A 17,727-nucleotide genomic window follows, 5' to 3' on the forward strand; every position below is an offset into this window, starting at 1 on the left:
GTGAGTATCTTAGAAAATGTGTTTATAACTAGGAAAAAAAGTATTGTTGGTGGTTCTCTACTCTTGTATAGCACCTGTACCAAGACATCAGGCTTATTTGCTCAGAAATCTCTATTTAACGTCCAATTTAATTGTGAAAAGAGCATGTTTACCTCACACGCAGGCCTCTGGTGCAATGGATAGCAGACTAATAGGATGAGAAAGACTGATGTTATCAAAGCCAGCGTAGTTTAACACACACCACCCCACCCCCTGGAGATGGCAAGAATGTGGGAACGAAGAGAGAAATCAGGCCAGGCAAAGAATCGCCTCAGCCACGTCCTTTCATTGCAGGACATCGTTGTTTCTTTCATCCCTTTCCTTTTACCATTTTCAGTCAGAACAAAACCAAATGCAATCGAGTACATCTGAACCAACCATTGTCCTGCTTCTAAATGGCAAACAACGGTATATGTTTGTTATGAATTTCTTCGGCCGCCAAAAAGCATTATTTTATTTTACCTAGATACACTTTCCTGACAATTCTTTTTTCAAGCAATTTGGATAAACTGCAATTAATATCATAACATTTAGACATTATTAGACACCTTTTATATATTTTAAGAGCCACTGTATATATTACATATTGCTAAGCCATCTAGACGGGCCTGATTTTTCTCAAAATAACTTAAGAGTCTTTTATCTTGTGAATTAATCAGTAACTTCTCTCAGTTTTATGCAGAAAATCAATTGACATGCAGTTGAAACAGCGTCCGTTTATTTAGCGTCGAAAATGTCAAGAAATGTCTAGCCTTTTTCCACACATTCAGCATAGAGGGAGCTTGGAAACTGTTATTATAAACAACTTAGCTGTACACATTTATTACATCAATAACAACCATAAGTTACGTTTATGGCTGTGTAGGCTGTCATGGGATCTAAATAAGACATGGGAATCATTACTATAGACTTTAACACCTAGACAGACTTACGTAACTTGAATAATATATAGTAATGCAAAGCCAAGGTGGAAAATACTGTATCATAGAAAAATTATATTACTATACAAGGACAGTTTCATTAAGGTTAAAGGGTCATTTTGACCATCCGCCATTATATGTACTATATGTGTGTGGTGTTTAGGTATGGATAGAGAGTTTTCCAGGAGTGAAAGAGTAGCAGGTTTGTGAATGTAGCGGAGACGTGTGTCATAGCCTGTAACCTTTGGAGACTTCATATAGTTATGATGCATGTCAATAAACACAGGCTGGAGCTTCCCAGCCACTCACTGGAATACTTTCGGGATCTTTCAGCTGTTAATTAGCTCATAAATTTAACAACCCTGCTGAAGCCGTCTCTGCATACAAGCGAAGTCGTTTGACCACACCGTTGGTCAGTGGGGAGCTTCAGCTCAGTCATGCCAGGACAAGTTTTAAATGGTAGTTTTAACCTAATTTTCGGATTAAAACCATTATGAAATTACTTGAACCCAACTGAAAACATGAAATAAACTTTGCATCCAAGGAGGGCCCCAAAAATATCAAGAGACCAGCACACTAAAACCATTAGGAAATTACCTAAGGGAAAAAAAGACATGACTTGGATATTTTTGTGCCTAAGTGCATTATATCCTTTTAAAATGAATTGATAAACTCATGACATATATCATTTTATTCTATAAAACCTATTGTTTAAATTCAATTTGGTACATTCTAATAATACATATTATTTTATATTTTGTTATCTTAAACCCCCAAAATGTCAGGTAGCGCAACTGACTAAACAAATGATAAATAATAATAATAATACAATTTTAAAATTTAAACCTTTCAGATAAACCATTTTTTATAAAGTTTTTAAGCTGTTGAGAAACTTTTGTCCAACAATTTGTATATTCTCAAAGGCAGGCACAACTTCAAACATGGCTCTTTAATTATGAATTTACAATAACAGTGAACATAATAACGCATCATCAAGAGGATCGCAACTAATCCTTGGCATGGTGAAAAGGTTTATAGATCTCTCTCAAAAACTGGTAAAATGCCTAATTTCAAGTGTGGGTAGGTTGGCTCACTTTCCATGCCAGGTGATACAACTTGGAACTATTTGGTTGTACCACCTGACATAACAGTCCAAAAATTTATTTAAACACTTTTAAATTTAACCACTGAAACATGTTTAAACACATCGTCATTACTCAAAAATATGCATTACATCAGTTTTGAATAAAAAAACCCCCACCTTTTTAAAGCTTTATTTGTCAATGAATATACAAAAACTATCATTTCAAACATTTACAGTCAGTAAGATTTTTTAAAATATTTTTTGAAAAAAAGTAATATTCTCCAGACTAAAAAATTAATTTCATACATTTTTGGACAAATTCAGCACAGAAAACATGTAATAAAAAAAAGTTTGCACATTCTGTCTAGGACTAGTAATAACCGAGATGATAACCTCTTTCCCCAGGGCACCAGTGTTAGGTGAAAATTTGATTTTGAATATAAGAAGTAGGGCAGAGCGGTTTCCCGCATACTTTAAACTCAAGCTGTTTAAAGCAGCGGTGACTAGGGTGGGCTCACGGCCTGAATGCTCATCCCACACACACAGGCCTAGAGTTCATTCGGCTCAAGAGCACCTAGGAGGAGGCTGATCTGATCAAAGGTGCTGGTCACGGCCATTAGGCACAGCAATAAGGACCCAGCATGAAAAGGTTGTGATCTGAAAAGGGTTAGGAAAGAAAAGGAGAAAAAACAACATCAGGACCCTCTAAAGGAAGAAAGCAAACTGTGAAAAAATTGAAAAGGTACGTCAATCAACTACAAGCACCCAGTTGGACACAAGAGATTCCCAGGCTTTCACCCGAAGGGGCGACAGGCCAGAGAGGGCTGCTGGAGGGGGCAACCTGGGAAATTAAAGACCCTCTTTAAAAAGCACGTAAGGGAGGGAGTTCGCAGGAGAAACTTAGCTCCATCTTTCACCCTGTCGACCCCCTCCTTCTCTTTTAATTGATGTAGGTGGAACTTTGCTCTGTGTGACAAAAGCTGGGTCATTAATGAGACCTTGTCAGCTTCCAAATCTCAGGTAGGTAACAAAGGCCTTTTGGGAGCAAAGGGCCAGTTGAAGGAAACATAATTTTAGGAACCTCCTGACCTTCACCCTGGCTTTCCTTATTACCAGCGTCTACATCCCGCGTTCTCCACCAACTCCTCCTCCTGCTCCTCTCACCCGACGATAATTCTGACAAAGGAATCGCTTTGAGAGCTCCTTCCTGCTTTTTTTTTTAAATGATTTGCTTTCAATGTCAAAAAAGGGCTGAATGATCTGAAGATGGGCTCACTTCCAGAAAGTAAAGGGTGGGAGATTAAGGCAAAAGTGAAAGAGTAAAAAGACTGTGCAAAAGGCTTTCAGAAGTTACATGTGAGATGGGAAGAATGGGTAGTCAACACTTGACTAAGTCTGGAGAAATGAGGATTTTGCTTGTAATAGTTCAAGCAGCTTATTGCCATCTCAGGCCAAAACATGGCACAGGTCAAGCGAGTTTCCCGAAGATGAGATGAAAACAAACTCGACGCTATTTAACTGAAATGATTCTCACTTACAAAACTCACTGGCATCTAACATAAATAGATGCTAATTATTAGATGCTAATTCCCCCCCCCCCCCCCCCCCCCCCCCAAAAAAAAAAGAGAATTGTCATCAGTTACTCACCATCATGTCAGTCTAAACCCGTAAAAACTTTGTTTATCTTCAGAACACAAATAAAGATCTTTTTTGATGAAATCTGAGAGCTTTCTCTCCCCCCATTGACAGTCTGCGCAACTACCACTTTGAAGTTTCAAAAAGTTCATAATGAGATTGTAAAAATAATCCATATGTATCGAGCGGTTTAGTCGAAAATTTCTGAAAAGACTTGATCTCTTTGTATGATGAACAGATTGATTTTAGGCTTTTATTCACATAAACATTCATCGACTCACACATTGGTTGTGGTAAACTGAAGCATGTTCCCTTGACGTGTGAGAACCAATGAGGTTGATTCTTGTATTGCTCAGCACGTTTGAGCTTCCGCAGTAACCACTGAGGTTCATTCTCGTGTTACGCAGCACGTTTGAGCTTCCGCAGTAACCACTGAGGTTCATTCTTGTGTTACGCAGCACGTTTGAGCTTCCACAGTAACCAATGAGGTTCATTCTTGTGTTGCGCAGCACGTTTGAGCTTCCACAAGAACCAATGAGGTTCATCTCGTGTTGCGCAGCACGTTTGAGCTCCAGCAAGAACCAATGAGGTTCATTCTCGTGTTGCGCAGAACGTTTGAGCTCCAGCAAGAACCAATGAGGTTCATTCTCGTGTTGCGCAGCACGTTTGAGCTCCAGCAAGAACCAATGAGGTTCATTCTCGTGTTGCGCAGCACGTTTGAGCTCCAGCAAGAACCAATGAGGTACATTCTTGTGTTACACAGCACGTTTGAGCTTCCACAAGAACCAATGAGGTTCATTCTCGTGTTGCGCAGCACGTTTGAGCTCCAGCAAGAACCAATGAGGTTCATTCTTGTGTTACACAGCACGTTTGAGCTTCCATAAGAACCAATGAGGTTAATTTGAATGTTACGCAGCACGTTTGAGCTTCCGTCAAGAAGGTTCGGTTGAGCTTCTGTTTATGTTTGCTGATCAGTGTTGAAATGTGAATAAAAGATTAAATTATAGTTCATCATATAAAGCAGTCGAGACTTTTCAGAACCAATGAGGTTCATTTTTGTTACGCAGCACGTTTGAGCATCAGCAAGAACCAATGAGGTTAATTCTCATGTTTACGGGTTTAGAACAAAATCGAATGTGAGATAATAAATTTCAGAATTTTCATTTTTGTGTGAACTGACCATTTAACTACATGGTAGCATTGCCACATTACTCCACTAATAGGGGTCCCACAGTTGTGTGTGTTTAATTCACTATAAACAACCATCTCATTTGAGTGATTCAGTTGAGATTCGGACTATAGTTGCATTGTGAAGTTTAACCTTTGCAGTACTTTACATCTTTCAAGGTTTTTAGGTTGTGTCGAACGGGGCATTTTCATGAAAATTTTAAATCCTTGAACACTCTTGAGAACCTGAGCTTCAGACACAATAGAGGAAATATTCAAAGGGAATAAAGATTAATAAAGGTCCATCTTGGCTCTACAGGTGTTTGGTCATGCGTCAAGCACTTTAATAATTTCACCTAGACAAATCCGCACAGAACATCCATCGTATTTTCTCAACTGTGATTCAGCTGATGCTGGTTCAAATAATGGTGAATAAACCACTATTTGAAAGTAGAGAAAATAGTGGTAATAAATTAAAATGTTATACAATTGATGGAATAACGGGACTTTAGTCTTTTAGAAAGATAAGTTTTTTGTTGCATTAAATAAAATGGCTCTTAATCAGTTCTTTATTTAGGAGGTTTTCCTGTATTGGTCTTGACTTACACCTTTGAGCAGCTAATAATGAAAATTAGAAGAGACTGCACTTACTTCAGACACCGGTGCTTTTCATCTGACTCAACCATTGCTCATAAACTCAATGTGAGCTCCAATCATCTGGGAGACTGGCTGGAAGTCTTATGAGCTGTTTGCACGCGTCCATCACCAAAGCTGCCATGTTTGTAAACACAGCAAGGAAATAACATATTGACCTTCCAAGCACAAACGTTATTGAATGAGGTTGCAGCTGTACACCTGAATGATCTATCAGCATGTCTTTATGATGGACTGTTATATATGACCCATATATGAAGAAAGACATTATTTACCTTACACTTCTCTATTGTTACAAGAAAAAATGTCATGTCACTTTCTGTCGCCTGTCAGCTGTAATAGTCATGCTCGCAAGTGAATTTCTTTTATCATTTATTATCAATTTTTTTATTTTTTACATTTATTGCATTAGATTTGTATAATAGAATAGAAAAGAATGTTCAATAGAATACATGGTAAATGGCTTAGGATAAAAGCATCTGCAAAATGTAATAAAAATGTAAATATGACCAATAAAATGCTATAAAATTCAAAGGAATCTAATATATAATAAAATAAAATAAAAAAGCCACAAAATTATAAACGCAACACATTTGTTTCTGCCCCCATGAAGAGGGGCATTGAAGAGGATTGGACGAACAGGCCACAGGCCACAATTAATAACCTGATCAACCGTATTCTTGAGGCAAATTATGGTCACACCAGATACTAATGGTTTTTGGACTCCCACCACCAGACCCCCCCAATACAGTAAAACTGCACATTTTAGAGTGTCCTTTTATTGTGGCCAGTCTAAGGCACAACTGTGCAATAATCATGCTGTAATCTTGATATGCCATACCTGTGAGGTGGATGGATTATCTTGGCAAAGGAGAAGTGCTCACTAACACAGATTTAGACAGATTTGTGAACAATATTTGAGAGAAAGGCCTTTTGTGTACATAGAGAAAGTATATATATATATATATATATATATATATATATATATATATATATATATATATATATATATATATATATATATATACACACACACACACACACACACACACACACACACACACACACACACACACAGGTCCTTCGGAAAAAATTAGCATATTGTGATAAAAGTTCATTATTTTCCATAATGTAATGATAAAAATTAAACTTTCATATATTTTAGATTCATTGCACACCAACTGAAATATTTCAGGTCATTTATTGTTTTAATACTGATGATTTTGGCATACAGCTCATGAAAACCTAGCCTGACGTGGTCATACTCAATTCTAGTCAGAATATGAGTCTGAAACCACTCCATTGGGCTGTGATTATGAGGCGTGTTTCAACCCAACCAGGAAAGACATCAATTGGATAGACCATAATCGCAGCCCAATGGAGTAAACCAATCAGAGCAACAAAGCGACGCATTGTCAAATGTCAACAGACAGAGCTCAAATGCACTGTGTTGCCAAGTCCGCGTTTTTTTCCGCGGTTATGTAACTATGTCCAAGGGTTGAAGTGACTATTATGTGATATATAGACCCATAAGTGCGAATTTTAGCAGGCAATCACCCCCCAAACACCATTTTTCCCATGGAGAACCCCACGAGAAGCTATTGTTTAGGGCTAGTAGTTGGCGGGTTTTGTTGTAAAAACTTGGCAACCCTGTCTGCACACGCGCTTGAATAAACGATCTTTGTCGGTGTAGTAAAAAAATAAAAGAATTTATTGATACACAGAGTACTTACCCAACATGATCATCATCTTTGAGAGAAAGTATGAAGGTGAATGCATATACAAACAAGCTCTCCGTTTAGGATTCGAGTAAATATAATCCAAGCTCCTTTGATGACGTGCATGATAATGTTACTGTTTATTATCTGTCCGTCATCGTCTAAAGCCCACCCTGATGATTTCATTGGTCCGAACAGTTTCTGTTCGGAGATAATTACTCCTCTATGGAGCAATGCCAGATCGAATTGCCAGACCTAAAAATGTTGTGGGCGGGGCTAAATTTAGCTGGCATCCAGGCTAATGAAAACCCAAAATCTCAAAAAATTAGCATATCATGAAAAGGTTCTCTAAACAAGCTATTAACCTAATCATCTGAATCAACTAATTAACTCTAAACACCTGCAAAAGATTCCTGAGGCTTTTAAAAACTCCCAGCCTGGTTCATTACTCAAAACCGCAATCATGGGTAAGACTGCCGACCTGACTGCTGTTCAGAAGACCATCATTGACACCCTCAAGCGAGAGGGTAAGACACAGAAAGAAATTTCTGAACGAATAGGCTGTTCCCAGAGTGCTGTATCAAGGCACCTCAGTGGGAAGTCTGTGGGAAGGAAAAAGTGTGGCAAAAAACGCTGCACAACGAGAAGAGGTGACCGGACCCTGAGAAAGATTGTGGAGAAGGACCGATTCCAGACCTTGGGGGACCTGCGGAAGCAGTGGACTGAATCTGGAGTAGAAACATCCAGATCCACCGTGCACAGGCGTGTGCAGGAAATGGGCTACAGGTGCCGCATTACCCAGGTCAAGACACTTTTGGGCTGCAGAGAAGCAGCACTGAACTGTTGCTCAGTGGTCAAAAGTACTTTTTTCGGATGAGAGAAAATTTTGCATGTCATTCGGAAATCAAGGTGCTAGAGTCTGGAGGAAGACTGGGGAGAAGGAAATGCCAAAATGCCTGAAGTCCAGTGTCAAGTACCCACAGTCAGTGATGGTCTGGGGTGCCATGTCAGCTGCTGGTGTTGGTCCACTGTGTTTTATCAAGGGCAGGGTCAATGCAGCTAGCTATCAGAAGATTTTGGAGCACTTCATGCTTCCATCTGCTGAAAAGCTTTATGGAGACGAAGATTTGGTTTTTCAGCACGACCTGGCACCTGCTCACAGTGCCAAAACCATGGTATTACTGTGCTCAATTGGCCTGCCAACTTTCCTGACCTGAACCCCATAGAGAATCTGTGGGATATTGTGAAGAGAAAGTTGAGAGACGCAAGACCCAACACTCTGGATGAGCTTAAGGCCGCTATCGAAGCATCCTGGGCCTCCATAACACCTCAGCAGTGCCACAGGCTGATTGCCTCCATGCCACGCCGCATTGAAGCAGTCATTTCTGCAAAAGGATTCGCGAACATAATTATTTGAAGGTTGACTCTTTTTGTATTAAAAACACTTTTTGTATTAATTTCTTTTTTTGGTCGGATGAAATATGCAAAAAATTTGAGATGTTTTGTATGCCAAAATCATCAGTATTAAAACAATAAAAGACCTGAAATATTTCAGTTGGTGTGCAATGAATCTAAAATATATGAAAGTTTAATTTTTATCATTACATTATGGAAAATAATGAACTTTATCACAATATGCTAATTATTTAAGAAGGACCTGTATGTGTGTGTGTGTGTGTGTGTGTATATATATATATATATATATATATATATATATATATATATATATATATATATATATATATATATATATATATATATATATATATATATATAAAATGGTTTAATGTATTAAAAAACATTTAGCATTTTAAGAATGCCATGGGAAGACTTGAATGTTGTCCGATTTTTGCTTTTAGAATTGACCTCAAAAATACATGAACGATTATGAATGACAGATGTTATTATGGACATTAAATTGGATCAGTGTCTTCCATCTCATCTGTGCCAGTGATTTCATTTCCAAACCCATTGGAAATGACATATGGCTAAGGATATTACTTTATCACTACATTTACTATTCTATTTTCCATGTTTTTCTGAACAGTGTTTTTTATCATAATAAAACATGTATAATTCAACAAGTACATTCATCCCAGGAAGTGTCACAAAATTGCGGATGATAATTAGCCAATGAGTTTAAACTGGAAGAAATGGCTGTTGAGAAATGACTACACCTGCTCAAACCGGACGGCGAGGGTTTATTCAGTCATAGCTGAAAAGCTTTAACCAGAATCCCAAACCCAAGTTCTTCGGTCTGCCACCTGCAACACATGTGTTCAACAGAACTGCCTTCCTGTGTTATTTTTTTTTTGTGTGTGTGTGTGTGTTCATTTCCCAACTGGCGCTAGGTCAACATCTCATTCAGCACCTCGATGTGTTACAGTGTTTACAGTCCAAAGCCAACAGCTGATTTGTCTGCACCGTTTCCCCTTTCAGTATTATAGAGAGGCACCCAGCTGACACCAAATGGTTCGCAGCGTTTTGTCTTTTTTTCCCTTTTAAGCTGCTTTTTATGAGCCTTAAAAAGAAATGGATGCTCTGGACAGATAACATCAGACATTAAGAAGTATCTGATGTAATGGAGAGGAACACTTCTCAGAAAGCATTTAAATGTTTTCCACAGATTTTCAGGACAATCTCGGGTCATCTCCAAAACAATCTAACCTATTGTCATGACAATGAGACATCCTCCATTTTAGAGTAAAAACAGCATTAGAAGAACTTTGCTTGATGGACATCCAAGCATAATCAATCTACTAAATTGCCAGATCATAAAAAAATACTCTAATAGGTGAAATGCACTTTTAAATTAATATTCAATTGATGATTGATTTAAAGTTACTCAGCAAATTTGAGTATTTTTATTCAGGATGTACCGATATGAAAATTGTCCGATAACTGCTAATTCTTTATATTTGAAAGCTGGTAACCGATAAATTGTAGATAAATCTAAATTAAAGTTGTTTATATGTTGAGAGCTTGATTACAAAAACGAAAGTCTCACCATTAAAAGCCATGTCTCATGCACACAATTATATTTTTTTCATTATAATTTGATGTAGCTTATAACTGTATTTTCCTTTTTTTTAAATGATTCCAATCATATTTCAAACAATTCAAAACCATCGCATCTGACGTGTATTAGCTGAAGGAAATAATTAATTATTTATCAGCTTTAATATATCAACCAAATTTTCTAATCGGGTCAATAACGATAACATTAAAAATGACCATATATTGGCCAATACCGATATGGTAGCCGATATATTGGGCATCCCTAATTTTCATGTTATTTTTCAATGATAAAGAGGTAAAAATATTACTTTTCATATTTCATAAATACCATAGTAAAAGATAAATAATTACATTACATTTTAATTTATGGCAAGTAACACATTTTGTGTTGCTGTCTTTCCTCGTTAACTGACTTAGGGGCCATTTATACAGACAGAACGCATATTTTCATTCGATAATGTGAAACGCACAACGTAAAATGGAAAAACAAAGTCTCAAGATGATTTTTTTTTTTTTAAGTTGAACCTATTTTACTTTGAACTGCACATTTTTAAGCATTGTAAAAAAAAAAACAGGCCTACAATTGAACATTTTCTAGTAACCAATCACATCTATATTTTCGAATTTCTGTGAATTAAATTGCATCAATTCACAGAAATTCAATTTGGCCAACTGAAATATTTAGATGTGATCAGTCACTAGAAAATGTTCAATTGGAGACATATATATATATATATATTTTTTTTTTACAATGAAAACACTGCATTGTGGGAGATATTGAATGTTTTTGTAAAATCTGCTATCCCTAAACTGAGGGGAAAGTTTTGGGCTGGGTTAGGGATGAAACTTAAAAGGATAGTTCAACCAAAAAGGAAACTTCTGTCATTATTTACTCACCCTCAAGTTGTTCCAAACCTGTATCAATTCCTTTCTTTCGCTGAAATCAAAAGAAGATATTTTAAAGAACGTCGGTAACCAAGCAATTGATGGACCCCAATGACTTCCATATGGAGAAGAAAAAAACACTATGGAAGTCAATGGGACATCAACTGTTTGAATTGCATTGATCACCATGAATACAAACTTATTTTGTCAGCTACAAATGGCAAGTACATCTGAAATCAGTTGTATTTGTTGTTTTTGTAACATTAAAGTGTTACCCCCCCACATATAACATCAATCTAGCATTTTGTCTTTTTCTACACTTCCGTTCATTATCCCATAAGTGCCACATAAGTTGAAAAGAAAAGAAAAACATGTCTGGAAATCTAGGTTGTTCTTGGTGGATTCACAAAGAGCATCATTCAAACTGGTCAATTGTAGTGTGTCCTGTATTTTTTTTCTTGTCTTGTGAGAAGACATCCCTTGAGCATATGGATGCCTGTTTTTCTAATCAGTATGATAGAGTGGCTTTTGATGGAGAAACTCGCCCTTTCTAAACCAGACTTCTGTTCCTTTTCCCTCGTCAGGTCTGATGGAAATCCGATCTGTCAGTGTGGGAGTTGTCGCCATCAAATCTGTCAGCACCGGCCTGTACTTAGCTATGTCCAAAAAGGGAACACTCTTCGGATCGGTAGGTACATCGAATGACAGTGTTTCAGCATCTTTTAGCATTAACATTGACTTAATGGGTCATCCAGTGAATATCCTGCAACTGATATTTAGACTTTTAATATTGTAATTGAGGTCATTACAGGATGATTCAGAATCTGCGGTCTCTTACTGTTTTTGTGAAGTTAGTGCGTGCCACCAGACAGTTGTTAGTGACTTGTTTAATGAAGACGCCCCATTGCATGGTGCGTTTTAACTGCCCTCGGAGAAATCTCACCCTGGCAATCTGTCACCCAGCCATGATAAGATGGCTTACAGATGGCCATATCTGTCCTCCGATCCCCAGAGTAAACATGACAAACCTTGGGAATCACTTGAGGCCTAAGCACCCTTCTTTTCTTACCCTTTTGAATGATTATTAGTCACATTTACTCATTCCACAGTGATCTTATCAGACTGTAGTTTAAAGCTGCCTCGACCAGGACTCTTAAGTGTTATTGTCATCATCCTTTTTGTCCTTTTCAAGTTAATAGCTTTATCCAGCTGTGGCAGAGTGGCAAAGCTCTTTTGGTTTCGTCAGGCAGCTTTCTGAACCCATGCGAGACAGTGACGGTTGATTTACAATGACAGGCTGGTTGAGATAAATACAAATGCGTAATGGGCACACAATGGGATGTTTGGAACATTACTCACTCTCAGATTTCCCAGGACATAGCTGGTTTTGGGGATCCAAACGTAATAAATTTTGGGGTGTGAAAAAAAAAAAAAACCTATACCAAAATGTATTCCGAATACATTTATTTCACACTAAGTACATAGTCCATTAACATACTCCGTAACAACTTTATGCAGAGTACTTCTTTATTGCACAAAGCACATTTCTTAATACTAAGCCTAAAATGTGTTTTTATGTCACTATTAGTCAGGATACTATGGTCACTGTATGGTATCAGTCTTTAAATGAAAGATATTTAAGTGTAGCTAAAGTATACTTGCAATCAGTGATGCCAGTAACGCGTTACTTTAATCTGACTACTTTTTTCAATCTAACGTGTTACTATTTACAAACCAGTAATCGGATTAAAGTAATTTATCCAAGTCACTGTGAGTTACTATTTTAGTCATTTTCCTTAGTAAAAAATTAAAAAATATATATATTTTTGCTTTCTTCTTGCATCTCGGGGAGAATATTTTTTCAGGAAATATTTTTACATTTCAACTTAAAATGTCAGGACATATATTGTTGACGTTACTGTTAAAAAAATCACTTCCAATAAAGTGAGTGTTGGCAAAAACGGTTGTCATTTCTTTGTTGAGGTGGCAGGGGTGTTGTCATGCTGAATGTAACTAATAAAGTAAAATGTAATCTTACTTAGTTACTTTTCAAATTAAGTAATCTGTAAAGTAACTAAGTTACTTTTTAAAGGAGTAATCAGTAATCAGATTACTTTTCAAAGTAACTGTGGCAATCAAAGTTTATCTTTAGTGGGACCTCAGCACTTAGCATTAGAAATTAGCAGACTTTAAGTGTACCAAAAGTACAATTGCAGGGTATTAAGTACATAAATGTGTATTTGTTGTAAACTTACCATAAAATAAATGCATCTTAAATACAGACCTGGAAAGCTCACAATCTGTTGTTGCTTGTAGTCAGATTTTTAATGATAGAAAATAAACTTGGTAGCTTATCCTCAAAATATGTTTGTATTTAAAAAATGTATATACAAAAAAAGGAAAAAAATGTATTTGTAATATAGATTTTTGAAATAGACTGTATTTGCAACCTTTAGATACTGAAAGGCATTTAAAAAATATGTTAATGTTGTTATTAATAATATATTTTTGGCCATTTGTATAACATTTCCAATCTATTTGGAAAAAAACCTATAATTTGTTTTGTTCAGTTATATTTAAAAATAAAAACACAATTTGCGTTTACACAAAATACGTTTCACAATTGAATATGTATTTTAGTACTTTGTAGTAAAATTTTACATTAATTACGAAAAATAACAATAAAACTTTGCCCAAATGTAAAGAATATTTCCGTCAAAAGACAACTATGTATAAAACAGAACTGTGTAAGAAAAAAAGATGAGTGTCCTAAACTACTTTATATATTATGATGGTGTCAACAAGTAACTCAACCTACAATCTTCATTTGACTAATTGCAGGTCAGATACAACCCCAGCTGCAAGTTCAAAGAGCGCATCGAAGAGAACGGCTATAACACCTACGCCTCCCTGCGCTGGAAGCACAGGGGGAGGCAGATGTTCGTGTCGCTGAACGGCCGAGGGAAACCCCGCAGAGGCCACAAAGCTAGACGGAGACACCCATCTACTCATTTCCTCCCAATGCTGCCCACATAGCTGGACTCTTTCTCATGAGCAATGCTATGCCATCTGCATTTGATGGGGACTTATTAAATGTTATTAAGTTCTTGATTGTCTGTTTTGTTTTTCTGAGTACTGTCGCACAGTACATTAACTTATTACTCTGTCTTCTGGCTCAGCTTAAGACCCAGTCAAGTTTAAAGCAAAGCTGTTAATATCATGTACATGTTATGTATTAATGTTACCGTTGAGTTAACTAGGCATTGCATCTCTTTGTAGACCTATTATGGCAGATTTCTGACAAAGATCATCGACCTAGTCTCACTGAAAAAAAACGTGTCTCTACCTAGATTTTTGCAAAACTGTAAACACGTACTTATACATACAATTGACAGCAGTTTACAACTGAAATTAAACACAGTCACGCTCGTTTGTTTGGGCGAAAACTGAATTGTGAGTGCTATGTCCCTTTAGTATTTTATTATCTATATTAAAATACTTTTCACAGTAACATCTTTTTCTCAGGACAACAAACTTTAACCATATTGCATGATTTGTAGGCTAATTCATTTTAATATTTACATCACAAACTAACTAGCTAAATACGCTGCCATTCAAAAGTATGGCATCATTCAATTGTCTTTTTTTTTTAGATATTAATAGTTTTATTCAGCAATGCCACATTAAATTGATCAAAAGTGACAGTAAAGATATTTATAATATAAGAAAAGATTTATCATTTCAAACGAATTAACTTTCCATTTATTAACCCTTAAATGCATACCATGGGTCTTTATCGACCCGGGCGTTAGGCAAAAGTTAGGCATCAACCTTCTTAGTATTCTTAAATCAATTCCTTATGAACAATATAACATGGGGAAAAAAAATCCTAAAATTATAAAAGGATGCCTATTTTCCATTCATTATTTTTAAAAATGGTTTGGGGTCCTTAACGTCCCGAGGTGTGTATCAGTGTATGTATACCTTTTTTCTGCATAGCTATATTTGAATCTTTGATGACAGACTAAGTGCAATTCATCTTTTTTCCACAAGGTGACAATGTCTGATACACAGTGATGAAGTGACGTTTCACTCATAGTTACCGCAGGCAGAAAACAAAAATAGGAAGTATCATCAGCAAAACTTGAAATGGCAATCAAAGTAATCAAATATGAGTGTCACTGTCACTTGCTGGTGGATCTGTTTAGCAATCCAAATATTGATTTTGAACGTGCTGAAAATGATAGTTTTGAGAATATGTTTGAGAATGGGCTCATATTTGTGATATCAAACATTCAAACATTCTCAAAACTATCTTTTGATGAGGACAGTGATGGTGGTATAAAACATCAGCTCAAACTGAACCCTTCCAAGCTCCAAAAGGTAACAAAATATGCTTTATTTTATTTTTTCGCAATTATTACTCTAATATCAAGAGATTTTTATGTAATCATAACAGGCAGAGATCCAGCCATGTTAGATATAGATCTGGGTCGCTAAAGACCTGGATATGTAAGAATGATTGGCAAACATTTATGCATTTAAGGGTTACACTTACACATTTATATTTTCCACAACAATAGTAAGCAACACAATGGTGTTAATTATTGATTATTATAATAAATGTTTCTCAAGGACCAAATCAGCATAGAATGATTTCTGGAAGATCATGTGACACTGAATACTGGAGTAGTGATGCAGAAAATTAAACTTAGCCTTGGCAGGATTAATTACATTTTAAAATATATTACAATAGACAACTTGATTTAGCTTTCACTGTCGGTAGGATTTAGTCTATGTTTTCTTAATTTAAAAATTGATACAGAATCAATCTTTAGGCGCCACTTGCCTGACGTTTAATTTCCGAACTTCCGTGATGGCCTATGTGCAAGCAGCAGCGAAACTTTCCAAAGTTTGTTCCAGCGAAAACTGATCATGCTTTTAGTGCTTTTTAATTTTGCAAAAAGATCACCACAGGCACGTTTCTTTTATGAGACTGGGTTGGACATCACATAGTGATTGGTGACTGCATTTTTGAAAAGTAACTGTTGGAAGCCATTGTTTGAAAATGTAACAAAAAAAACAAAAAAACACTGTTCCATCTTGAAGCATGAACCTGGAAACTATCGTATTAGTTTCCTTTCCAGTACAAAGAAAACTTAAATGCGACTGTAAATCTCAAATTTATTTCTTGGAATAAAATTAAACTCACATATTTTACTGCCAACATGCACTGTGAAGGGAAAATGTTAGTTAACAATTAGTAACTAATTGGTTACATTAGTCCAAATCACTGATAGATAAATCAGGCAAATGCAAACAGATTTAGTACTCAATTTTTTAGCATAACAGACTTCCTGTAACTATCTGAAAATATGTTTTATATCCATGTGTTCTTACTGTCACGTTAACATTTTTTTCCACGACTTGTCGCAAAATAGACCATTTAATATATTTCGACCTTTTGAACTCCACTGTCCGGTTGTGATGTTATTGTCTATGTTATTCGTCCTTCGTAACTACAGTCTGCTTCATGTATCGGTGAGAATCTGGCTCCCTCCACGTGCCATCGACCACAACTGCATGTTCTGCCTGCTAATGATCAGCATCAGCTGCTGAGTGGTTAGCCGTGGCAGAAAGTCTAAAGATGCCTTCCAAAAAGGCGGAATTCTAGCTGCGCTAATGGAAGCTTCATCTGTTTGAGTCAAAACAGGGGTCTGCTTTCACCTGTTGCTGGCAGTCGCTAAAAAGCTCCGGAGACTTCTATGCCCATCTCGCCTGTTAGTCAAAAAGTAAAAGGATTTTATTCACTGTGTGAAATGTTGGTTGACATTTTGTATAGTTATATGTGTTTGAACAAGGAGATGAAACTAATGGGGTATGCTGAGGTATTTGCGTATATATTACGTTACAAGAGTGCTGTGGTTTATTAGCCTCATTGATTCTCGTCTTATTTGCAGGTTTAATGACAACAGAAATCCTTAATGCCACTACTACTGACATAATGATCCAACAAAACCTCACGGATCTTGGAAGAGAGTAAAAAGCTCTATTCAGAAGGAAAATCACGCAATGCAGAAGGCAAAAGGATCTTGGAGGGGGTTTTCAGCCTGATAATAATTGCACAAAGAACATTTATTTGCTAGTTCTTGTAAAAACATCTATGTTCTTGTGCTCATGCTGATCTGAAGAACCTATAATGCAACATCAAGAACATTGTAATCTCCATAAAAAACATGCAGCCTAGCTTAACCCAATAGTCTTAAACAGCCACAAAAAAAAGGTATTGCTATTGGATTCATTGTTAGACTTATAGAATGTCAAAATGAAAGATTAATAAGGTTGATGTTTTGCTGGTTTCCAGTTGTATTTCTACCGTTTTATCATTGCTTTTGTTGTTAGGTTTAGTAAATTGCCATTTTGTGACATTTGGAGTTCTACTTTTTCTACTCAAAATGACACAATTATACTCAAAAATGATCCATCGAATGTTACTGTCTTTGTGTATTAAGTATTGAGGTCTCTGTGTTCAGGTGCCGTGTTACTACTATCCATTGTGTTATTTACTTAGAAGTTTCTAAGTAAAACATACAGGTTGAAACCATGT

The 17,727-nt window shown here is 36.5% G+C and overlaps 1 protein-coding gene across 1 annotated transcript in view; it reads left to right on the top strand.

The window, feature by feature from the left end:
- Positions 1-17,386, top strand: part of fgf22 (fibroblast growth factor 22) — a 33,542-nt gene extending 16,156 nt beyond the window's left edge. Inside the window, exons 2-3 of the mRNA XM_067414809.1 lie at positions 11,705-11,808; positions 13,962-17,386. Of these exons, the coding sequence (XP_067270910.1) occupies positions 11,705-11,808; positions 13,962-14,156 (299 nt within the window). The 3' untranslated portion in view covers positions 14,157-17,386. The remainder of the gene's footprint in view (positions 1-11,704; positions 11,809-13,961) is intronic.
- Positions 17,387-17,727: the final 341 nt, after the last annotated feature.

This window comes from Pseudorasbora parva, chromosome 14 (genome assembly GCF_024679245.1).
Source record: "Pseudorasbora parva isolate DD20220531a chromosome 14, ASM2467924v1, whole genome shotgun sequence".
Lineage (NCBI taxonomy): Eukaryota > Metazoa > Chordata > Actinopteri > Cypriniformes > Gobionidae > Pseudorasbora > Pseudorasbora parva.